The sequence below is a fragment of the Bubalus bubalis genome, chromosome 6, assembly GCF_019923935.1.
Source record: "Bubalus bubalis isolate 160015118507 breed Murrah chromosome 6, NDDB_SH_1, whole genome shotgun sequence".
In the NCBI taxonomy this organism is placed as follows: Eukaryota; Metazoa; Chordata; class Mammalia; order Artiodactyla; family Bovidae; genus Bubalus; species Bubalus bubalis.
The window spans coordinates 22,707,454-22,725,110 of NC_059162.1; the positions used below are offsets into that span (position 1 = coordinate 22,707,454).

Genomic DNA, 17,657 nt, shown 5'->3' on the forward strand with positions numbered 1-17,657 from the left:
TAATAGAATGAGGATAGCTCAGTAGGAAAATTCGGTGGAGAAAAGAAGCTGAGTAGCTTGGTTTACGCGGAAAATCAATATAACCCGTGACACCAGGTTAGCTCTGACCACGGAGGCCGCAGGCGCCCTCTCGAATAGCGGAAGGTGCCCCACCTTAGACACCTTCTCGAGTGGGTCTTAGAAGCCCAGGCAAATAAATGGTCGCAGAGGATATCCGTGCTCCAGATGGAGACTCAGCTGAAAATTGAGGGGGAGAATGACATGGGAAGACCAAACGTTGGTGAGCAAGGCCCATAGCTTTATTTTCAACAGGGGCTTATATACCCTAAGTTACACATAGAGGATAATAGGGGATGCAAAGTCAGCAGTCTTTGATCCTTATCAAAAACCAGGGTTTGTTTCCTGCAAATTTATCATATACAAATGGTTTAGGTGATTTACCTCATCTTCTGACCAGAAGACTTATTAACATTTTATGACTCTTGACAAAGACTTATCAGCAAAGCCTTATTTTCTCTAAGAGTAATTATTTTAAGGTTGGTGCCATCTTCTGAAGATAAAATTGCATTCCTATAGGGCGGATGTGTAATGGGTTTACAACAAAGGAAAAAATTTATTACCTTAAGGGTCTAAAGTTACTAACACCAAGGCCACTACTTATTTTTTCTACATACAAACTATATTAATTAATACACATTCAAGGATACAATTCAGGGGATGTGGAAACTTGGCAACAAACATTGGCTCATTAATGAAATCTTTTACTAGTTTTATTCTGACAGTTTCTAACTCTCTGAGAGGCTCTAAGCTATTTTAATATCTTAAGCTTCCCATGCCTCTCGAGGCTGGGAGACTGTAAACAATCGTATGCATAGCTGTAGGAGTCCGGGTAAACTTGTCAGGCGAGTTAGAGAGCCATCTGAGGGGTTTGGATTTAAACACTTCTAATTGCCCAGGAACTTTATTAATTGGAGCTGTAAGTTAACTCTTTGACAGAGAGAGCGAGATGGTGGTGGGGGACAGCCCCCAGTAAAGTCAGAGGTGAGAGCACAAAGCAATAAAGTAGGCAGACTCTGGTTTTTGGGGGTAGATGCTCGAGAATATCCAGGGGGACTCCCGAGGCTCGATCCCGCCTTTGCATATGCCAGGCTTCCTTCCTCATGACCTTTGTCATGAGTGGAATGTCTCTCGCCGGCTCCCGGCAGGAGAAGGCAATGGCAACCCACTCCAGTGTTCTTGCCTGGAGAATCCCAGGGATGGGGGAGCCTGGTGGGCTGCCGTCTGTGGGGTTGCACAGAGTTGGACACAACTGAAGCGACTTAGCAGCAGCAACTCTTTAGGACATCCCAAGTGGCTCAGTGGTAAAAGAATCTGCCTGCCAGTGCAGGAGACACGGGTTTCATCCCTGGGTCGGGAGACCCCCTGGAGAAGGAAATGCCAACCCACTCCAGTATTCTTGCCTAGGAAATCCTATGGACAGAGAAGTCTGGCGGAATACAGTCCATGGGGTCACAAAAGAAGCAGACACGACTTAGTGACTAAACAACAATAATAACTCTTTAAAAGAAAAAGATTGTCAGACTATTTTTTTAAAGGACCCAGAAATATCCTGAGTACAAGAGACTTTAAATATAATTGGTTTAAATATAAGTAATGGAAATAAAACATGGGTAAAGATACTCTGTGAAAAGAGCAACCATATGAAAACTAATGCAGTTATATTATTAATGGTCAAAGAAGATGTTAAGGAAGAAGTAACAGAGGGAAAAAAAGAAATTCATAATAATTAGAACATAAATCCATAGAAGAAATACATAATCCTAAATGTGTATGCACCTAATAATATAACTTCAAATTTTATTAAGCAAACAATTGACAGAATTGTATGGGAAAGACAAGCCTAGAATTAGAGTTGGAGATTTTAACATACCTCCCCAGTAATCAATAGAACAAACAGACAAAATATTAGTAAGGATATAGAACATTTGAGTAACAATACCAAGCAACTTAACTGATACTTGTAGGAAACTACACTCAACAGTTGTAGATTGCATCATCTTTCCAAGTGCATATGGAACAATGAACAAAATATATCATATACTGAGCCATAAAACTAGAAGTCAATTTCAAAGCATTAGAATTACATGAAATGTGTTCTTTAACCACAGAAAAGTTAAAATGGAAATCAACAACAATAAGATATCTGTTACGGAACCAAAATTTGGGTCCACTTGCCTACACACAGGAAAGTGTGTGTAGGAAAGCCGATCTACTGACAACAGGTTGTGATGAAGCAAAGTGCAGCATGTATTGTATGGTGCCATATAAGGAACCCTGGAGGAGGACATGGCAACCCACTCCAGTATTCTTGCCTGGAGAATCCCCATGGACAGAGGAGCCTGGCGGGCTACAGTCCATGGGCTCACAGAGTTGTACACGACTGAAGCAACCTAATTAGCATGCACGCATATAAGGAACCGAGGACTAGTGCTCAAAAAGCCTGACCTCCCTGATGGGTTTCAGCAATGTATTTTTAAAGACAAGGTGAGGGAGTGGCAACCCAGGGTAAATGACCAGCCCCTGCAGAATTCTCTGATTGGCTGATGGTGAGGTAACAGGGTGGTGTCACAGGGGTTAACATTATCAATCCTTAGGCCCCAGTAGGTCTGCAGGTTACAGGCTTATGGTCATCAAGTTAATTTCTTCCATTTGGTGGGAGTTTTAGCATCTGTAAAGCAACTTGGGAAATGTGTGTCAGATATAATTATCTAAATACTTCAGAGGAGCTAAAACAGAGGATATGGGGAAGGGGTTTGTCAGGAGAACAACCCATAGGGTCCTGCTTGGTTACATATTTAGAAAATCCCAAATCATCTGGAAATTAAGTAACTTACTTCTAAATAACTCATCCATCAAAGACGAAATTACAATAGAAATTACAGAATATTTTGAAAGTAACAGTAATGAAAATACAACATATCAAAATTTGTGAAATGCAGCTGCAGTTCTTCAGTGGAAACTTGATGAATTAATGATCTCAACAAGCAAAAAGGATAGAAAGAAAATCAGAAATTAATGAAACAGAAAACAGATATAAAATAGAGAAAATCAATGAAGGCAAAAGATGGTTCTTTAAAAAGATTAATAAAATTGACAGAATTAATAAGGAAAAGAGTGAGAGGGAAAACAGATATACCTAATATCAAAAATGACAAGGCCATGACCTACCTCCTAGAGTAATGGAAATAAAAACAAAAATAAACAATTGGCACCTAATTAAACTTAAAAGCTTTTGCACAATGAAGAAAACTATAAGCAAGGTGAAAAGGCAGCTGTCAGAATGGGAGAAAATAATAGCAAATGAAACAATTGACAAAGAATTAATCTCCAAAATATAAAGCAGCACATGCAGCTCAATACCAGAAAAATGAACAACCCAATCAAAGAGTGGGCCCAAGAACTAAACAGACATTTCTCCAAAGCAGACATATAGGTGGCTAATAAACACATGAAAAGATGCTCAACATCACTCATTATCAGAGAAATGCAAATCAAAACCACAATGAGGTACCATCTCACGCTGGTCCGGATGGCTGCCATTAAAAAGCCTACAAACAATAAATGCTGGAGAGGGTGTGGAGAAAAGGCAACCCTCTTACACTGTTAGTGGGAATGCAAACTAGTACAATCACTATGGAGAACAGTGTGGAGATTCCTTAAAAAACTGGAAATAGAACTGCCTTATGATCCAGCAATCCCACTGCTGGGCATATACCCCGAGGAAACCAGAATTGAAAGAGACACATGTACCCCAATGTTCATTGCAGCACTGTTTACAATAGCTAGGACATGGAAGCAATCTAGGTGTCCATCGGCAGAAGAACGGATGAGGAAGTTGTGGTACATATACACAATGAAATATTACTCAGCTATAAAAAAGAACTCATTGGAGTCAGTTCTGATGAGGTGTATGTATGAAATTGGAGCCTATTATATAGAGTGAAGTAAGTCAGAAAGAGAAACATCAGTACAGTATACTAATGCATATATATGGAATTTAGAAAGATGGTAATGACGACCCTATATGCAAGACAGCAAAAGAGACACAGATGTAAAGAAAAAACTTTTGGACTCTGTGGGAGAAGGCAAGGGTGGGATGACTTGAGAGAATAGCACTGAAACATGTATATTGCCATATGTAAAATAGATGACCAGTGCAAGTTCGATGCATGAAGTAGGGACCCAAAGCCAGTGCTTTGGGACAACCCAGAAGTATGGGGTGGGAAGAGAGGTGGGAGGGGGGTTAGGAAGGGGGGACATATGTACACCTGTGGTTGATTCATGTCAATGTATGGCAAAAACCACCACAATATTGTAAAGTAATTAGCCTCCAATTAAAGTAAATTAATTAATTTTTTAAAAAAAGGAATGACAGAGGCAACATCACTATAGATGCTGCATACATTAAAAAATTATATGAGGATTCATGAATAACTTTATGTTAATAAATTTGACAACTTAGATGAAATGGGAAACTTTCTAGAAAAATACAACTTACAAAAATTTTGAATAATCCTGTATCTTTTAATGAATTAAGTCCATAGTTTGTAACATTCCATTAACAAAAATATCAGATCCAAATGGTTACACTGGTAAATGCTACCAAACTTTAAGGAAAGTGATGAAAATTCTAGAAAAAATCTTTCAGAGAAGCCAACAAACCTTAATACCAAAGACCTACCAAAGACATTACAAGAAAAAAAATTACAGACTAATGTCCCTGGAGACTTCCTGGTGGTTTAATAGTTGAAAATCCACCTTACAATGCAGAAGATATCAGAGACATGGGTTGGATCCCTCAGTCAGGAAGATCCCCTGGAGAAAGGCACTGGCAACCCACTCCAGTGTTCTTGCCTGGAGAATCCCATGGACAGAGGAGCCTGGTGGGCTACAGTCCATAGCGTCGCACAGAGTCAGACATGACTGAAGTGACTTGGCACACACACAAGGGGAAATAAGATCCCATCTGTCTTGAGGCAAGTAAGCCAGTGAGCGGCAACTACTGAGTCATACGACCCAGCATGCACTCTGTAGCCCAAGCACCAAAACTAGAGAAGCCCTTGCGCCACAGTGAAGACCCAGCATGGCCAAACTAAAAAAGAAAGAAAGAAAGAATATAGATGGAAAAAAATTCCAAATGAAATACTACAAATCAAATACAGGGTTATGCAAGAATGATACATATCATGATTTTGTGAATTTATTCTAGAAAAACATAACTGGCTTAACACTTAAAAAAATTATTCAATATAATTTTAACAATGTGATCATCTTAAAAGATATGGAAAAGGACTTTCCTGGTGGTCCAGTGGTTAAGAATCTGCCTGCCAATGAAGGGGACATGGGTTTGACTCCTGGTCCAGAAAGATTTCACATGCTGCAGAACAACTAAGTCCATGTGCCATAACCACATTGCTCACATGCCACAACTTTTGAAGCCTCTGCACCCTAGAGCCTGTGCTCTGCAACAAGAGAAGCCACCAGAATGAGAAGCCCATGCACCACAATCAGATTAGCCCCTGCTCGATGAAACTAGAGAAAGCCCACACAGGTCAGCAGGTCAGCAGGACGTGTGTCTGAGGAATGAACGCAAAGACAAGAGCCCCAGAGACTCATCTGATATGACTGTTGTTCTTCTCTATGTGAATGAGCCATTACCACAAAATTTTCATTCCCTACTGATCCAGAATTTTAACTGATTTTCTTTTGTGCCTCAGTTGGTTTTCACAACATTTCCAGTCCCTTAACCACGGAAAAAGATATTGTTTCTATGGGGAAATGGATTCTGATTTTCAACGATTTATTAAAATTGCTTAACTTTATAGAACCCAGCCATTTCTTCATTGGAGACTTTCCACCTGTTTTTTTCTTTCTTTCTTTTTTTTTTTTTCATTATACATGCATTTAATAGACACAATCCTGGGAGGAAAGAGAGAGAGGCTTCACTCTCATCCAGCAGGCAGCTCATAAGCATCGTGAGACAGGTGGGCTGACACTGAGATGGCTTGAGAGATACAGACTGCATCTGGAGGAAGGGAGGAGGGAGGCAGAGCTGATGGGGAGTCTCTGAAAGACAATCTGACAGTGAATTTTGAAAGAGAGCGGGTTTGGCACAGAGTGGGTTCTAGGAACAGTCTGGGGACTGAGGGAGGGCAGAGGCTGGCTTAGGCTGGGGAATGGGATTTAGACAGGATGCCAGGCTTCCTGGCAGAACAGGTGGACCTCGAGGAGGGGAGACAAGGAAAAGCACCTAGGTGAGCAGGGACTAGTGCAGACAGGCCAGGTGAGCGGGTGGAGCTGGCTTCAGGGTAGGGGTGAGGGAGCAGGGTGACTGTGTTTAGTGCTTATAGCTCTTCTGGCTGGAGGACGTGGTGGAGACAAACTTGATGCTGGAGCCACTGCCCCCGAGGCCCCGGGGGCTGCTGTTGCTGAAGCTGGAGCCGCCCAGGCTGTGCCCACCGCTGGTTGTGAAGGAGCAGCCGCTGCCCCCACTGAGGCCCAGGCTTCCACTGCCAATACTGCTGCCACCTCCGTAGCCACTGGAGATGGTGGAGGTGACCATAGAGATATTAACTGGAGAAACGCCCTCTCCACTCAGCCTGCACTCCTCGCCCTCTAGCAGCTTCCTGTAGGTGGCAATCTCCACATCCAGGGCCAGTTTGATGTTCATGAGCTCTTGGTACTCACGCAGCAGCCGGGCCATGTCCTGCTTGGACTTTTGCAGGGCCTCCTCCAGGTCCACCAGCTTGGCCCGTGCATCCTTGAGGGCCAACTCCCCGCTCTGTTCTGCATCGGTGATGGCTGTTTGCAGGCTGGCACACTGCTTCTTGACATTGTCTATCTCGGCTCTCAGCCTCTGGATCATCCGATTCGTCTCGGAGATCTCTTGTTTGGTGTTGCGGAGATCATCACCGTGCCGGCCGGCTGTGACCTGCAGTTCCTCATACTTGGTCTGGTACCAGGACTCAGCCTCCGCCCGGCTGCGGTTGGCGATCTCCTCGTACTGAGCTTTGACCTCAGCAATGATGCTATCCAGGTCCAGGCTGCGGTTGTTGTCCATGGACAGGACCACGGACGTGTCGCTGACCCGCGTCTGCATCTGACACAATTCTGCCTCAAAGAGCATCTGGAGGAAGTTGATCTCATCGGTCAGAGAGTTGGCCTTGGCCTCCAGGTCCACCTTATTCAAGTAGGCAGCATCCACATCCTTCTTTAGAGCCACAAACTCATTCTCAGCAGCTGTGCGCTTGTTAATTTCATCCTCATACCTGACTTTGAAATCCTCCACGACATCCTGCATGGTTCTCAGTTCAGCATCCAGCCTGCCTCGCTCGGTGGTGATGCTGTCCAACTGCCGCCGGAGGTCGGTGATGTAGGCTTCGAAGAAGGGCTCCAGGCTCTGCCTCACAGTCCTGGTACCCTGCTCCTGCAGGAGGCTCCATTTGGTCTCCAGGACCTTGTTCTGCTGCTCCAAGAACCGCACCTTGTCAATGAAGGAGGCGAACTTGTTGTTGAGGGTCTTGATCTGCTCTCGCTCCTCTTTCTGCACCCGTTGGATGTTGGGGTCGATTTGCAGGTTGAGGGGAGTCAGGAGACTCTGGTTGACGGTGACCTCTTGGATGCCTCCAGGGGGACAGACGGAGAAGCCGCAGCCCCCGTGGCCCCCTCCAATTCCACCCCCATAGCCAAATCCACTGCTTACCCCAAACCCGCTGCTCGCCCTGCCACCAAAGCCACTTCGGAAGTTGCTGCCACACCCACTGATGGAGACCCACTTGGTTCCTCCCAGGTTGTAGAGGCTACGGCTGCCGAAGCCGCTGATCCTTCCCAGTCCTCCACTGCCCACCGGGGAGTGGGTCATGGACACGGAGCTGAAGCAAGAGCGGCCAGTGGCTGGGGTGGTGGCTGAGGCTGTGCTGAAACCCCTGCGGCTGCTGGTCTGGAAGGTGATAGTGGACTGTCTGGACATGGTGTCTGGGAGAGGCTGGTGAGGAGCGCTCCTGCTGTGGGTACGTGTGGAGGGGGATGGAGAAGACAGGGCGTCTGTCTTTATATATATGTCTTTTATATAACTTTATAGAACCCAGCCATTTCTTCATTGGAGACTTTCCACCTGTTTTTTTCTTAATGGTATTTTTAAGTATCTTTAAATCTTTTTGATGGGTTTATATTCTGTGTTTCCAATCGTCTTTGAAAATCACAAAGGGAAGGGTCTTCCATTGCTTGTTTTTGTGCACAAGAGCATGGCATGCTGCACTGGATGCATAGGAAGCACAACTGAAACAGGACACCCCCAGCATGTCCTCTGCCTGCCCTTCATCTGTAGAAAAACTTTAGTCAAAGTTGAGCATATATATGTGCTGTGCTTAGTCGCTTAGTTGTGTTGGACTCTTTGCAATGCCATGGACTGTAGCCTGCCAGGCTCCTCTGTCCATGGGGATTCTCCAGGCAAGAATACCGAAGTGGTTTACCATGACGTCCTCCAGGAGATCTTCCCAACCCAGGGATTAAACCAGGGTCTCCTGCTTTGCAGGCAGATTCTTTACCAGCCGAGCTACCAGGGAAACCTGAGTTTGTATATATTCACTTGCAAATTTGCAGTTAGCTTAAATAGAGAGAAAATTTGAGTTAAGGTTTAAAACATTTCACAAGAATTTAAAAACGACATCCATGCCAAGTTTGAAAGTAATTAATTACAAGACAGTGAAAGTAGTAGAGCGTTAAAATAAAATTACATTTTAAAATACTAACTTTTAAAGGTAATTCTTGTATTATTCTGAAATGGTAAAACTGATTCAGTAGGGAGAGACTACTATTCAGTTTATAAACATATTCATCAGTTTTCCTATAACTAGGAATCTCTAGTAAATTCAAAATTATCCAATTTATAAATAATTTCATTTTAGGTTACACTTCCAGTAAAACACTTTTTAGAATTTTATGTTTAAAAGTACCTATTGTAAGTTCACATTTATAACTAAAAACTTTTATGAAAGATATCAGTCTTTAAAAAGCTACAGGTCCAAAAAATATTGATGCTAAGATTAATTAGAGTTATAAAAAGTTGTAAAAGCAGTTGTAAAAAGCAAAATTGAAAATTCAATAGCACAAACAAAATAGCAATTTATTTATCTCTCATATAACTGACCAAGATTAATAGATCAGATTAGGAGATCCAGTCATTTAGAGCCTCAATCTGATGGTGGACCTACTTCAATACATAGTTTCCAAAGGTCTCTCTAGTTATCAATATTCTAGGCCACAGGTAAGAAAATAGATCAGAAGTTCAGGGCAAACCAGGGCAAACTATTGCCTTTTAAATAGGCTGGGCAGAACTTGTCTAGTCACCTCTTTTTACATTCCTAAGTGAGGACTTAGTCATATTTAGACAAATAGCTGAAAGGGAAACTGGGAAATACAGTTGTTATTTGGGTAGCCCCATCCCACCTACAGTCCTATAATGCTATATAATATGAGGAAAACAGATTTCAATGAAGAGTTAGCAGTCTGACACCCCTCTGCTGCTGCTGCTGCTGCTAAGTCGCTTCAGTCGTGTACAACTCTGTGTGACCCCATAGATGGCAGCCCACCAGGCTCCCCCATCCCTGGGATTTTCCAGGCAAGAACACTGGAGTGGGTTGCCATTTCCTTCTCCAACGCATGAAAGTGAAAAGTGAAAGTGAAGTCGCTCAGTCGTGACACCATGGACTGCAGCCCACCAGGCTCCTCCGTCCATGGGATTTTCCAGGCAAGAGTACTGGAGTAGGGTGCCATTGCCTTCTCCAGACACCCCTCTAGTAACTAAAATTCTGTGTTCTTCCTTCTGTTCTGCTCATCCCCACGCCAAGGGAGACAACTCCAAATTCCATCCAGGTGCCAAATCCATCTCAAATTCAGGGATCTCTGGGTAACTTGTAATCACCTCCCTCAGACATGGGTTGGTTTCTTGTGGTTGAGCACCTCATTAATGCAAAGGAAGTCACTTGCTTCTCCAATACCTGATAAATCATGGTCTAGTAGAAGAGACAGGATGATTGTATGAGAACTTCTTGTTCTTTAGTATTCAGTGGCCCTTCCACCACCATAAATCTTGGGCAGTGATAAAATGAGAGGTTAATATTTTGAAATCTCAACGAAGATGCGTTTAGGTGACTGAAAAAAGAAAAGACCCTGCTTTTTCTTTCTAGGAGAAAGTAACACTAGACAGAAGAAAAGATATTTGGTGACAAAGGCATTCTATTTTGTGGTATTTGATGGTGAGGACACTAGTTAAATAAGAGATTTCTGAAGCAAAGTGAGAAAAGAATCCAGAACAATAGTTAATAGTGGCTTTTTTAGAAAAATGAGAAATTTTTTATTAGCTCATCTTAATATCACTCTTGAGAGATAAATGGCATTTTGATAAATAAGAACCATATCAAAAAAGACAGAACCACACACAAAAAACCCATTTTTAAAATTACTGAGAATTTGAACTCTATCCTTAAGCTTCTTTCCCTTTATTCTCCCATTAGGCTATGTTGATGTCATGTGTTTCCCACTGTGCATGTATGTGTCTGTGTGTTCATATAATTCAGACCATATTGTGAGCACAAGTCTTTCTGATGGAGCCAAATGATTTCCCAAACCGAAGATCTATTTTTAAACATATTTTAAAGTAGTCAAAATAAGACAAGCTATGATCAGCTAAAAGCAGTTCATTGAAAGTACAAACTGTAAAGGCAGGATTTAGGCAAAGAAAAGAGAGATGAGAAATGGAAGGACTTGTGACTAAATTAGACGTAAAAAATATCCTCATAAAGGAGAATTATATATGGTGATTGACACCCAGGCCCAAAGCCAGACTGCCAGTGTACCCCCCTGCATTTTCACTTGCAAAACACACACATTATGAAGTTGCTCAGAGGATTACAGGTGTCAATTCCCAATTACATCTGTTGCACCATACAAAGTAAACCCTTGAAAAATAACCATTGGTCTGGGAAGGATACTTTTGGGGTGAGGTAAGTCAAAACCCAGTGTTGGCATTATTGGCATCAAATCATCTTCAGTAAAGTTGACTCAGGGAGTAGTACAAGGTGCACAAATATGCATGGTATCAGCCATTACCTACCTCTCCCAGAACCCCCTCAGATCAGATCAGATCAGATCAGTCGTTCAGTCGTGTCCGACTCTTTGCCACCCCATGAATCGCAGCACGCCAGGCCTCCCTGTCCATCACCAACTCCCAGAGTTCATTCAGCCTCACGTCCATCGAGTCAGTGATGCCATCCAGCCATCTCATCCTCTGTCGTCCCCTTCTCCTCCTGCCCCCAATCCCTCCCAGCATCAGAGTCTTTTCCAATCAGTCAACTCTTCGCATGAGGTGGCCAAAGTACTGGAGTTTCAGCTTTAGCGTCATTCCTTCCAAAGAAATCCCAGGGCTGATCTCCTTCACAATAGGCTGGTTGGATCTCCTTGCAGTCCAAGGGACTCTCAAGAGTCTTCTCCAACACCACAGTTCAAAAGCATCAATTCTTTGGCGCTCAGCCTTCTTCACAGTCCAACTCTCACATCCATACATGACCACAGGAAAAACCACAGCCTTGACTAGACGGACCTTTGTCGGCAATGTCTCTGCTTTTGAATATGCTATCTAGGTTGGTCATAACTTTCCTTCCAAGGAGTAAGCATCTTTTAATTTCATGGCTGCAGTCACCATCTGCAGTGATTTTGGAGCCCAGAAAAATAAAGTCTGACACTGTTTCCACTGTTACCCCATCTATTTCCCATGAAGTGATTGGACTGGATGCCATGATCTTCGTTTTCTGAATGTTGAGCTTTAAGCCAACTTTTTCACTCTCCACTTTCACTTTCATCAAGAGGCTTTTGAGTTCCTCTTCACTTTCTGCCCTAAGGGTGGTGTCATCTGCATATCTGAGATTATTGATATTTCTCCTGGCAATCTTGATTCCAGCTTGTGTTTCTTCCAGTCCAGCATTTCTCATGATGTACTCTGCATAGAAGTTAAATAAACAGGGTGATAATATACAGCCTTGACGTACTCCTTTTCCTATTTGGAACCAGTCTGTTGCTCCATGTCCAGTTTTAATTGTTGCTTCCTGACCTGCATACAAATTTCTCAAGAGGCAGATCAGGTGGTCTGGTATTCCCATCTCTTTCAGAATTTTCCACAGTTTCTTGTGATCCACACAGTCAAAGGCTTTGGCATAGTCAATAAAGCAGAAATAGATGCTTTTCTGGAACTCTCTTGCTTTTTCCACGATCCAGCAGATGTTGGCAATTTGATATGTGGTTCCTCTGCCTTTTCTAAAACCAGCTTGAACATCAGGAAGTTCATGGTTCACATATTGCTGAAGCCTGGCTTGGAGAATTTTTCTTTTTTTTTTTTTTAGTTTCTCTGTCTTTTTTTTTTTTTTTTTAATTTTATTTTACTTTTAAACTTTACAATATTGTATTAGTTTTGCCAAATATCAAAATGAATCTGCCACAGGTATACCTGTGTTCCCCATTCTGAACCCTCTTCCCTCCTCCCTCCCCATACCCTCCCTCTGGGTCGTCCCAGTGCACCAGGCCCAAGCATCCAGTATCATGCATCAAACCTTGACTGGTGACTCGTTTCATACGTGATATTATACATGTTTCAATGCCATTCTCCCAAATCTCCCCACCTTCTCCCTCTCCCACAGAGTCCATAAGACTGATCTATACATCAGTGTCTCTTTTGCTGTCTCATACACAGGGTTATTGTTACCATCTTTCTAAATTCCATATATATGCATTAGTATACTATATTGGTGTTTTTCTTTCTGGCTTACTTCACTCTGTATAATAGGTTCCAGTTTCATCCACCTCATTAGAACTGATTCAAATGTATTCTTTTTAATGGCTGAGTAATATTCCATTGTGTATATGTACCACAGCTTTCTTATCCATTCATCTGCTGATGGACATCTAGGTTGCTTCCATGTCCTGGCTATTATAAACAGTGCTGCGATGAACATTGGGGTACACGTGTCTCTTTCCCTTCTGGTTTCCTCAGTGTGTATGCCCAGCAGTGGGATTGCTGGATCATAAGGCAGGTCTATTTCCAGTTTTTTAAGGAATCTCCACACTGTTCTCCATAGTGGCTGTACTAGTTTGCATTCCCACCAACAGTGCAAGAGGGTTCCCTTTTCTCCACACCCTCTCCAGCATTTATTGCTTGTAGACTTTTGGATGGCAGCCATTCTGACTGGCATGAAATGGTACCTCATAGTGGTTTTGATTTGCATTTGTCTGATAATGAATGATGTTGAGCATCTTTTCATGTGTTTGTTTGGCTTGGAGAATTTTGAGCATTACTTTACTAGCGTGTGAGATGAGTGCAATTGTGCAATAGTTTGAGCATTCTTTGGCATTGCCTTTCTTTGGGATTGGAATGAAAACTGACCTTTTCCAGTCCTGTGGCCACTGCTGAGTTTTCCAAATTTGCTGGCATATTGAGTGCAGCACTTACACAGCATCATCAATGGACCCTGATTCTGACCCAATGTGTGAAGTCCTATATCATTACATTGGTCTTTTATGCATGATTTGAAAAAATCTGTTACTTTTTAAAAGTGGATATTTTGTGTTTTTAATTGCACAGGTAACTGTGTGAGAAATAGAGGCTTTTAAAAGTATTTTTAGTTTTCTGAAATTATGTTTGTGTATTGTCCTCCCTACTAAACTCTAAGCTCCTCTACGTAGAAAACAATCCACTCACTCCTCACTGTACCCCAGCACCCAGGTCAGTGCATGGATATTTTAAAGAAAATTTCTATCAGTGGCATAGAACCATTTGAAGTGAAGTGAAAGTTGCTCAGTTGTGTCAGGCTCTTTACAACTCGGTGGACTGTAGCCCGCCAAGCTCCTCTGCCCAAGAGATTCTCCAGGCAAGAATACTAGAGTGGGGGGGGAAAAAAAAAAAAAAAAAAAGGATACTGGAGTGGATACTGGAGTGGGTTGCCATTTCCTTCTCCAGGGGATCTTCCCAACCCAGGGATTGAAGCCAGGTCTCCTGCATTGCAGGCAGATTCTTTATCTGCTGAGCCACCAGGGAAGCCCAAATAGCAGAGGGGGCATCCCTGGGTGGGCACGAAGAATTGATGCTTTTGAACTGTGGTGCTGGAGAAGACTCTTGAGAGTCCCTTGTACTGCAAGGAGATCAAACCAGTTAGATCTAAAGGAAATCAACCCTGAATATTAATTTGGAAAAACCGATGCTGAAGCTCCAATACTTTGGTCACCTGATGCAAAGAGCCGACTCATCAGAAAAGACCCTGATGCTGGGAAAGATTGAAGGAAAGAGGAGAAGGAGATGACAGAGGGTGAGATGGTTGGATGGCATCACCGACTCAATGGACATGAGTTTGAGCAAGCTCTGGGAGATAGTGAAAGACAGGGAAACCTGGGGTACTGCAGTCCACGGGGTAGCAAAGAGTTAGATACGACTGAGTGACTGAATAACAAGCATAGAACCAAAGACCCAATTTGGGGGGTTGAGGCCAAAAGGTGGACAAGGGGGCCCCGAAGTGATTTATCAGATCTCCCGAAAGACAGATGTTCTCCACTTAAGCTTTTGGAGCCAAGACTTGCTTGGTGGTGTTGTTGACAGTTTCCCTTCGCCAGGAGGCGTCTATCACTTGAAGATAAACACCAGGAAGTTAAAAGTGAATGGGAGAGGCGAATGACGGAAATTCCGGCTGCTTGGATCTCCCCCTGAGAGTATTTGAGAGTTCGAGCATCTGCAGCTGCAAAACCGAGAGGTTGTAGGGTTAATCCTTTCTGCTTAAAGCTGGTTGGCCCATTTTTTATTCCCTCAGCTGGGGAAAAGTTTGCGGCTGAGTGGGCGGGGTGTTGGCTGAGAGGTGTGGAGCCGAAGAGCTCCGCCCCATTGGCTATTGCTGATGTTGGTATTTTGTTGCTTTATATATCTTCGAAAAGAGCCAACATTGCACTGTGCTCCAGATCGCAGCTGTAGGATCTGCTGGTGTTGAGGCAAAGGCATTGAGTTCGGGTACCACAGCCGACCTCTCAGCTCTGTGTCTCAGGTCTGGGTCTTGCAGCCGCAGGGCTCTCCCATCCAAGGTGTAGTAATTCCCTGTGGCTAGGAGGACAGTGGTATCTGGCTTCCTCAAAGCTATCTGCTCTTTCAGCCTTTATTTATTGATGCCACGGCCAAGTCTTACCGAAAGATGTTAATTGATGTGTGTTTTCTATCTTTTGTCATCCTTTCTTTCGGACAGGTTACACTGACCCAGCCCCCTGAAGATCTCTGGAGACCATGGCCAAGAAAAGAATTGCTGTGATTGGGGCAGGTGTGAGTGGGCTCACGTCTATCAAGTGCTGCCTGGAAGAAGGCTTGGAGCCCCTCTGCTTTGAAAGGTCTCATGACATCGGAGGGCTGTGGCGGTTCCAGGTAAATCTCCTGGTTCCTTAATACTTGGAACTCTGGCTGTAACTAGGTGCAAAAGATATTTTATCTTGTGTCAAGAAATATGATGGGCTTCATAGTGATTCAGCCTGCTAGACTTCAGTTTGCTGATCACTTCTCAGCAACCTCAGGTTCTATGCAGGTTCTATGCACTCTTTCCCAAGGCTGGCAGCAAAAATGGGACAGAGGTATCACTTTTTTTTTTCCTTTACTGATGACTATGAAAATGGCACAGAGATCATTTTCATTTACAGATCTTCCCTGATTGACAATGAAATTACATCTTGATAAGCCCATCATAAATTGAAAATATCCTAAGCTTAAAATACATTTAATACACTTAACTTGGTAAAGAACCTGCCTGCTATGCAGGAGACTGCCTACAATGCAAGAGCCCACCCGCAATGCAGGAGAGGCAGGATTGATCCTTGGGTTAGGAAGATCCCCTGGAGAAAGAAATGGCAATCCACTCCAGTACTCTTGCCTGGGAAATCCCATGGACAGAGGATACTGGTGGGCTACAGTCCATGGGGTTGCAAGAGTTGGACACGACTTAGTGACTAAACCACCCCCTAACACCATAGCTGCACCTAACCTGCCTTAAATGTGCTCAAAGCACTCACCTTAGCCTACACAGGCAAAACCATCTCACACAAAGCCTATTTCATAATAAAGTGTTGAATATTTTATAATTTATTGAATACTGTACTGAACATGAAAACCAGAATGGTTGTAAACTGATCAGTTGTTTACCCTCCTGATCTGTGACTGGGTGGAAGCTGCCACTGCCCAGCAGCACCAGAATATGGTACAAAATATTGCTAACCCAGGAAAAGATTAAAATTCAAAATTTGAAATATGGAGTCTATTGAATGAATATTGCTTTTAAACTATTGTAAAGTCAAAAAAAATCACAAGTTGAATCATGGTAAGTAAGTTGAGGAGTGTCTAATAAGTTTTGCTGCTATCTGGAAGAGGGCAACAATCTCCATGGTGGCAGGGCGTAACAAAATGACAATATGTGAAGTGGCTAGAAAATTTAGAGTGGTTACTCTTGGTCTGCATTAATCAGTAAGTGATCTAGAATATAGTTTACAGCTCCTTCTAGGAATTCCTCTTTTCAGTCTCTTCTAATCTTACTGTTTTTTGTTTGTTTGTTTGTTTATTCCTTCCTTCCTTCCTTTTAAAAAATTCTAGTAACTTTAAACAATTCTCTAATAATTCCAGTCACTGAATAGGATATAAAATCTGGCCTAAAAGAATCAAAAAATTCTTTGAACTTTTACTTTGCTTGAGAAATCAAATCAGTAGTCATATCTTCAGAGGAGGGCAGACAGCACATGCAACTAGATTTTCTTGTCCTTGCACAGATAAAGTTGTTGCTTTAATAAGCACACCCAGCCCTGCAACTAACATATTAAGGTATCATCTAACTTAAATGATAGTTAAGCTTATTATATGTTAAAGAATATTAACCTCCTTAACTTCCTCCAAAGCAACATCCATTGGGTTTACTTTTAAACTCACTTTTTAAAGCCAGTGTTTCATATTTCATAAAGACAAACAGTGTTTGCCAGTCACTTAAAAGTGGTTTCACAGCATTCCTTAGTTGAACAATAGTGCTGCTGTTTTGCTTCTTGCCTCTGTCTTGGCAACTAACTCTGAAAATAGTTCTTATTCAGATCTAGGGTGAATAGCTCTTAGCACACCACCCATGCCTTGGTGATAATCAGTCTTGCACGTGGACTGAAAAGACTGTTAATTAATATTTTGTAATCAATAGAAAATTTTACTTTAGAAACCCAGCCAAAACATAGTGTAGAGTTTAAGAGCACAGTCTGGGTTCAAATCCTGTGTCTGCACCTACTAGCATTACCATGATTTCGGAGAAAATCATTAAACCTCTCTGTACCTCTATGTTATCATCTTTAAGAAGGAGATACCCACTTCACAGAGTTATTGTGGAGGTTAAGTGAATAATTATGTCATCACTAATAACAGTGGCACAATAAGTGCTACACATCAGTTGTTATTCAGTAGGCTGAATGTGGGGCCCACACAACTGAGAGACTGAACTGAACTGAAGCCTCCTAGGCAACTACTGATCAGGTAAGAAATCGGTTGAAGGTTCACCATCCTA

At 42.7% G+C, this 17,657-nt stretch overlaps 2 protein-coding genes across 4 annotated transcripts in view; one reads left to right on the top strand and one right to left on the bottom strand.

Moving 5' to 3' along the window:
- Positions 1 to 6,045: 6,045 nt before the first annotated feature.
- Positions 6,046 to 8,064, bottom strand: LOC102410263 (keratin, type II cytoskeletal 75). The gene has a single exon (XM_044945478.2). The coding sequence runs from the start codon at positions 8,027 to 8,029 to the stop codon at positions 6,398 to 6,400; it is 1,632 nt and encodes a 543-aa protein (XP_044801413.1). The 5' UTR covers positions 8,030 to 8,064; the 3' UTR covers positions 6,046 to 6,397.
- Positions 8,065 to 14,827: 6,763 nt separating this feature from the next.
- FMO5 (flavin containing dimethylaniline monoxygenase 5) overlaps positions 14,828 to 17,657 on the top strand; it is a 39,699-nt gene continuing 36,869 nt past the window's right edge. The window contains exons 1-2 of one of the 3 annotated variants that reach the window (XM_044944460.1): positions 14,828 to 14,849; positions 15,330 to 15,502. In XM_044944460.1, the coding sequence (XP_044800395.1) occupies positions 15,368 to 15,502 (135 nt within the window). In that variant the 5' untranslated portion in view covers positions 14,828 to 14,849; positions 15,330 to 15,367. Of the gene's footprint in view, positions 14,850 to 14,979; positions 15,172 to 15,329; positions 15,503 to 17,657 lie in introns of those variants that run through there. The other 2 variants (XM_006075834.3, XM_006075833.2) reach the window with 2 other exon arrangements.